The sequence below is a fragment of the Lotus japonicus genome, chromosome 2, assembly GCF_012489685.1.
Source record: "Lotus japonicus ecotype B-129 chromosome 2, LjGifu_v1.2".
Lineage (NCBI taxonomy): Eukaryota > Viridiplantae > Streptophyta > Magnoliopsida > Fabales > Fabaceae > Lotus > Lotus japonicus.
Genome location: NC_080042.1, coordinates 7656820 through 7664797, shown reverse-complemented (window position 1 = coordinate 7664797; position 7978 = coordinate 7656820). Strand labels below are relative to the sequence as shown.

At 38.9% G+C, this 7978-nt stretch overlaps 1 protein-coding gene across 1 annotated transcript; it reads left to right on the top strand.

The window, feature by feature from the left end:
* The first annotated feature begins 719 nt into the window (after positions 1–719).
* Positions 720–6236, top strand: LOC130737492 (cytochrome P450 86B1-like). Its single transcript, XM_057589277.1, has 2 exons — positions 720–2145; positions 5455–6236. Exons 1-2 carry the CDS (start codon positions 853–855, stop codon positions 5854–5856), a joined length of 1695 nt encoding a protein of 564 aa, XP_057445260.1. The 5' UTR covers positions 720–852; the 3' UTR covers positions 5857–6236.
* The last annotated feature ends 1742 nt before the right edge of the window (positions 6237–7978 follow it).

Here is a 7978-nt window from a genome sequence, read left to right as displayed (position 1 = left end):
TTTTCAGGTACCATTTTAGATTTATTTGTACAAGTTAGGGATCAAAAACATATTTAATCCTAAATAAACTAATAAATAAAATATAAAAAATTCAATCAATTTATCATAAATGTGATTGGTCCACCTAGATAATGAGTTATTTAACCCAAATTTCACCATGGGTTATTTAGACAACCCCATAATGGTTCGTGGGACTTGAAGTGCGTGGAAAGTAAGGAGAGCATAATTAGCTTATAATCAATGATAGTAAGAATTTAAAATCGCCAAGCATAATGAAACTTATGAAATTAAAACTGCAATTTTTTTTTGCTACTTAGGTAATCAGCCATACCCACCACCCTTTATACTCCTTTGAGTCACACCACAAAAAAGGAGTCTGTAATCTTTTCAAGTCTCCCCACGAAATCTAGTTCAATTAGCAACATAGACAGAGTCTTGAAAACATAGACCGGTGTAAGAACAACCCGTATAATATATGTGGGAGGAGGGATGAATGGCCCTTAATGGTGACTAAATCCAAAATTTAGAATAGTCAGAGTATATGAAGAGTGAGATACCTAACGGTTTAAATAAAAAGAATAAACGTTTTCTAGTCCTATTTGACACTCAAACAAATTCTGCACCCACAATTCTAGTTTCACCAAGCAAACATTCCAAAACAGAACACCCAAAACACAAGGTTCAAGTACAAGATTCCAGAAGCAGTTACAGTCACTACAATTGTCACACACTCACACACCATTTTCAGCTCACCAAATCAAAACTAAGCACGCCAAGTAACATAACACATCACCCACATATACATTGCATATATTACCACAGGCACCAAAAATTGTACCCTTGAAACTAACCATGCTCATGCATCTCAACATTCCCTATCATACCAACACCATGACCAAACCTAGCAGTACTAGTCTGAACCACACTTCCTCCCAGTCCCACATGGCTGAAGCCACAGGAAACTTGTTTTCCTTCACCATCTTCCTCTTTCAACACATCCAAACCTTGGAGATCATCATTGCAGCCATGGTGTTCATAGCAATTCATTCTTTGAGTTCAAAGAAGCATCATGGCCTACCCATTTGGCCTTTCCTTGGAATGCTACCTTCCTTGCTCACAGGACTAAGAACCAACATGTATGAGTTTCTCACAGATATTCTGAACCATCAAAATAGAACCTTTACATTCAGAGGGCCTTGGTTCACAGACCTCAACTGCATCATTACCTCTGATCCTCAAAACATAGAGCATCTTCTCAAGACAAATTTCACTTTTTTCCCAAAAGGAAAATACTTCAGGGACACAGTTTCTGATCTTCTTGGAGATGGGATTTTTAGTGCTGATGATGAGACATGGCAGAGGCAGAGGAAGACAGCAAGCATTGAATTCCACTCCTCAAAGTTCAGGAAACTAACAAATGAGTCACTCTTTGAGCTTGTTCACAAGAGGCTCATACCTGTGTTGGAATCATCTGTTCACAAATCAATTGCCATAGATCTCCAAGATATCTTGTTAAGGCTCACTTTTGATAATGTGTGCATGATAGCTTTTGGTATCGATCCTGGCTGTTCACAGCCACATTTACCTGATATTCCATTTGCCACAGCCTTTGAGGATGCAACTGAAGCAACTGTGTTGAGATTTGTAACCCCTGCATGCCTTTGGAAGGCCATGAGGTTTCTCAACTTGGGAATGGAGAGAAAGCTAAAGAAATCAATACAGAAAGTTAATGAGTTTGCTGAGAATGTTATCAGGACAAGAAAGATGGAACTCTCTCTTTGCAATTACAATGAGCAAAAATCAGATTTGTTAACTGTGTTCATGAGGCTCAAGGATGAGAGTGGAAAACCATATTCAGACAAGTTCTTGAGGGATATATGTGTGAATTTCATATTAGCAGGAAGGGACACTTCTTCTGTTGCTTTGAGCTGGTTTTTCTGGTTGGTTGATCAGAATCCTGAAGTGGAGGAAAGAATACTAGAAGAGATTTACAGGGTGGTGAGCCAGAGGGAGGGAATCAAGAAGGAAGAGTTGGGAAATTCTTTGACATTTAGACCAGAGGAGATTAAAAAGATGGAATATTTGCATGCTGCTCTTTCAGAAGCTTTAAGATTATATCCTTCTGTGCCTATGGATCACAAGGAGGTAACATTTCAATATTTCAATTTGTTAGAAGTCCCACATTGGCTAGAGATAAGGCCAATCAAGTGTTTATAAGGGTTGTGCAAACCTCAACTCTTGAGCTAGCTTTTGTGGTTGAGTATAGGCCTCCCAATTTCTAATATGGTATCAGAGTCTATCCTAGATCCATTTGTTGTGTGGAGACCTCCCATATTTGGGCCACCCGTTGTTGTTCCCACGTTCCAGTCTGTTCAATCCTGGACGTGAGGGGGTGTGTTAGAAGTCCCACATTGCGATAAGGCCAATCAAGTGTTTATAAGGGTTGTGCAAACCTCAACTCTTGAGCTAGCTTTTGTGGTTGAGTATAGACCTCCCAATTTCTAATATGGTATCAGAGCCTATCCTAGATCCAGTTGTTGTTTGTTGTGGAGACCTCCCATATTTGGGCCACCCGTTGTTGTTCCCACGTTCCAGTCTGTTCAATCCTGGACGTGAGGGGGTGTGTTAGAAGTCCCACATTGGCTAGAGATAAGGCCAATCAAGTGTTTATAAGGGTTGTGCAAACCTCAACTCTTGAGCTAGCTTTTGTGGTTGAGTATAGGCCTCCCAATTTCTAATACAATTTAAGTTTTCTTTTTGTTCATACTCATTCTTTGTGACTTTCATATTGATCTGCTTCACTAGAATTCCATTTGATAATTGATTTCTCAATGATCATCACAAGGAGAGAGTTGAAAGACATGCTTTTGAATTTTGTTTTGGAAATACTTCTTCGGTTGATTCTAAAATCATAACTAATTTTGAGAAGAAGCTTCTATGAGTAGTTAGCTTCAGGATTCTAAAATTGATTCTGAGAACATATAAGCTGATCCAAACATGTGATAACTAGAAATTCTCGGCACTGCCTCTGCATGTGGATTAAGTTACATATTTGTTGTTTCTCATCCCTGCAACATATTGTCATGACTTGCTATTAAATTCTTCAGACTGACATTTAAAAATTAGTACAAATTTGTTGTTTCTCATCCCTTTGTCTTCAATTCTTCATACCAAGGTTTTAAAACTACACACACAACTGCAATTGTGACCCCAGCACCATAGTTTACGTTACTGCATGGCGACCACAATTACGGCCACATTTATTCCAAGTATTTACTTTGTTTCAGACCGGCATTTATAAATAGGGTTAAATATGTTTTTCGTCCCTGAACTTTCAGTGAGTACTGGTTTTCGTCTCTCACCGGAGTAAAAGCTGAAAATGGTCCTTGAACATAAGGAAAATAGCTGGAAATGGTCCCTGTCGGAGGGGCGGCGCTGACCACCGAGGTCACCTGTCATGGTGAGCTGATGTGGCATTGCCACATCAATTAATGAAACCTAGTTGGATTTTTTAATTAAATTTTATTTTACATTTACACAAAATAATTAATTTCATTATATTATGAACTAAAATAATTATGAAAATTGAAAAACAATCCTTCATTATCTTCAAATAATACGCTCATCAACAACATCTTCATCTTCCTTCATCACCATCTTCCTTCAAATTTCTCCTTTCAGATCTGAATCCCAGCCACCACCAACGAACATCACCAACCTCCATCGCTCAAACCACCCTCGTCTATCCCTGAATCTGCCAAGAACGCGCCCCCAAAAACAGCGAACATCAACCTCACCTCCCAAAAACGCGTCGCCACCCCGACCACGTCGCTCGCCACACCCCAGCCCAAAACGGCAACTAGAAATAAGGGGATAGGGCCTTAGATCTGAATAACAAAGGAAGATCTTCTTATTCTTATGGGATATGGAGGTTTTGCTTATCTACTTTGATGGTTCTATGAAAAAAGCTTCAAACTTTGCTCTTGTGGTTTTTTTTTTCTTCTTCAGATCCGGAGTTTAAGTGTAGGGAGGCACAACGATGGAGGTTCATCGGTATGAAGTTTTGTGGGTTATTTTCTGTATTTGGGATTTTTGGGTTGTAATTTCTGGATTTGGGGTTTGAGAGTAGTGGTGTTGTGGGGGTGGTGGGGTTGCGGTTTGGATTGTGGGGGTGGTGAGAGAGTTGAACTTCATGGATCTAATCTAAGCTCTTCTATTATATGCACTATCTGGTAGAGCAAATGCATGCTATTGTATTTAATTAAATTTCACTTGGTAATTGTAGTATTTCAGCAACTTTTGGGGTGTTTGTGTTTCAGGAGGAAGAAGATTAATGAACACTATTTTCTGGATTAAATACGTTGAGAACATTGATTTTCTTATTTTTTGGTTTTCTGGGCATTGATGAGCATGAATATGATGAAATCTTGGATGAAAATAAAAAGAATATGAAGAAAATGGTAAAATGATGAAGATTCAGGGTTTTCTATAATCTTAACTAATGAGAGTTGGTGTGTTTTGGGATTAGATGGGTTAGATTAGGTTAGGATAATTAGTGGATTGTTAGGGGTTAATTTAGAATTTAGTAAATTACTTATTTTTAAATGAAAAAAAAATGTGACTCATCCTCATTAATTGACGTGGCGAAGGGCCACGTCAGTCCACCGGCACATGTGGCTACGGTGGTCAACGCCACCACTCCGGCAGGGATGAAAACCAGCTATTTTCCTTATGTTCAAGGACTCTTTCCAGCTTTTACTCCGGTAAGGGATGAAAACCAGCACTCACTGAAAGTTCAGGGACGAAAAACATATTTAACCCTTATAAATATGAGAGCTACAAGTACTAGGTCGTCAACTCCTTAGCCTGACAAAACATAATCTTTATCAGGCCAGGTGAGGGAGCCAATAACTGAGAAATAGTTATTGCATAAAGACAAGTTGACTTAAGAGTTAAGACTCAAATCTGATCCTGAAAAGTAAGACAAATTTGATTTGAAATAGTCCATATGGAAATTAAAATCTGTCGATCACCCATTTGGCTAAATTAGAAACATGATCACACAATTCAAGGTAGTATTGAATGTAAATTGGGATGTGAGGAAGCTGTAAATTGTTGATAAAATTTCAAAAGGAGTACTAATAACAGATTCAAAATTTCTGTCACCAAATGGTGTCTTATAATTTCTTGACCTAACCTCAAAATTTTGACATGTAAATTAAAAACCATCATATAAGCTTGTATCTTCCCCACTCATATACTTTTTAGTTAACATGACAAGATTTCAATGGTGAGACAGGAAACTTAAACACCATGTGGAGACACAAGATCTTGATACACTCTCTTTCAGTATAAAAAATTCGTGTGACTCCCATCAAATTAGGACTGAAAAAAGAGTTCCAAGTGAATGTTGGTACCATTTATCTAATTTGAAATTCAATTATGATTTTTCAGGTGGTGGAAGATGACATTTTCCCAGATGGGACAGTCCTAAAGAAGGGAACAAAAGTGATCTATGCAATTTATGCAATGGGAAGAATGGAGAGCATATGGGGAAAGGACTGCAAGGAGTTCATGCCAGAAAGATGGTTAAGAGACGGGCGTTTCATGAGTGAGTCTGCCTACAAATTCGCTGCTTTCAATGGCGGACCTCGCTTGTGCTTAGGCAAAGATTTTGCATACTACCAGATGAAATATGCTGCAGCCAGCATCATCTTCCGCTACCGCGTGAAGGTGGTGGAGAACCACCCTGTGGTGCCAAAGCTTGCTTTGACTCTCTACATGAAGCATGGGTTGAGAGTTAACCTTCACAGGCGTCATGAAGCAGATCTTCAAAAATACTTCAAGTTTAGTTAAAACTTAAAAATGGATTGATTTGTAATGGAAATAGTGCTTTAAAATGAATTATTATTGTTTATTAATAGGTTAGTTATGTTCATTGCTTCAGATGTTTGAAAGTAGAAAACAGTATACGATCAAGATTGTGCTTAGTTCTATGAAGTTTAAGCTGAATAATAATAATAATAATAATAATAATAATAATTGATAATAATGGAGTCTATGTTGATTGTGTAGTCACTGTAGTGGATCTTTCATAATGGGATTTGGTCTGATATGGGCGAACCAGGTTAACGTGTAATTAGGCTAACCAATATTCTGTACTTAATGGGCCGGGTCACCCATGGTCTATTCGGACTAAAACCCAAGCTATAAATAAAAAGGCACCACCCAAGCGGAGGTGACCTATCATTTTACGCATTTTCTTAGTTTTTCGTTACTTCGCTTGCACTCAATTTGATTAGCCTAAGTCTGAGGTTCCATACCGGAACATTGGCGCCCACCGTGGGGCCGAAGGAACTTTTCCTAGGCTTCATACGCAGAAACAATGGTGACTCGATCTGGGGCGAACGGAGAGAGGAACCAAAATCCTCCTGATGGTGTTTCTCCCGACGTTCTCCAACAGATCATGAATGATCTCAATGATCTCCGTCAACACAACCAGCAACTTCAGAATCAACTACCGTGGTGGATTTTCAACCTTTCACAGAAGAAATAGCAAACACTACCGTTCCAGACAATTTGAAGACGCTTGTCTTGGATTCGTATTATGGCGATACTGATCCAAAGGACCATTTGGTGTATTTTAACACAAAGATGGTTATTGTGGGAGCATCAGATGCACTCAAATGCAAGATGCTTCCATCAACTTTCAAGAAATCGGCAATGATTTGGTTCACCACTTTACCTTCACGTTCGATTGTGAATTTCACAGAGTTATCGGCGAAGTTTTTGTCTCAATTTTCAACCAGCCGCGCCCAGAAGGTAGCTCCGGCGACATTGTTTAATGTTCGTCAAGGTCCAAATGAAACTTTACAGTCATATATGGGGCGATTCAATCAATTGTCTGTTCATTTGGAGGATAAGATGCTAGAAATTTGCATTGCAGCGTTTGAGTTAGGATTAAGGCCTGGAAGTTTAAACAGTAATTTAAGCAGAAAGCCGGTGGAGACGATGGCACAATTACGTGTGAGAGTTCAAGGATTCATAAGGGAGGAGCAAAGTGATCAAGTTAAGAAGAATCGCCCGAACGCGGCGTACGCTGGACAACAACAGCAGTTTGAGGCGAAGAAAGGAGCGGTTACCGATCAGCGTTCAAAAGGATTGGCCGAACGTGGGGATAAAGGATACAATTACAGGAACCGTTATGATAACCGTTCTCAATTTAAGCATCGTGCTCAACCGTATGGGAGTCGTGGGTATGGACATTCGATGACGTGGACTCGAAATCAACATGATCGTGTAACACCATTGGCAGTTAATTTAACCGAAGCTTTACACACTGTTGGTAAATCCGCAAGTGTACGGAATCCACCCGGTTTTAAATATCGAACCACAGGGATTGTGAGTGACTAAATTCAGCTTAAGCCTTGAGTATGAAGGTTTGTATTATTAAATAAGAGATATGTTGAAGTAGTACTAAGGAAAAAGGAAAATAAAAAGACAATTCAGTAAATAACATGCTTTGGGTTCTTGTTCAACTAGTCAATTCAAGTACATCATTCTAAGCACATGTTCTCATGGATCTCTCCTTGATGATATAGCCTAGTTACTCACTTATTGATTCCTCACATAAGCAATTCTCTCATACTAAAAGCTAAGCCCAATTCCTTGTGTACTTAGTCATTTATATGAGGTTTTAGATCATGCAATTTCAGGCCATCAAACCCCAACCCTTCCTCTATTCCTAGTAGCAAGCATAGAAGGGGTAATCCCAAATCGGTTCCCTAATCTATAACAAACTTCCGTTCTGATTATAGAATAGTATAAAGCAAGCATGCATACAAGCTTAGACTGAAATTCAGAAAATGGGAATCAAGGGAAGAAGGAGAACATGTGGGAAAGAACTTAAGATTATAACTCAAATATAAAAAGTCTTACAAAGAAATCCAAAGCAAAAGAAGAGAGATTAGCCAAGCAT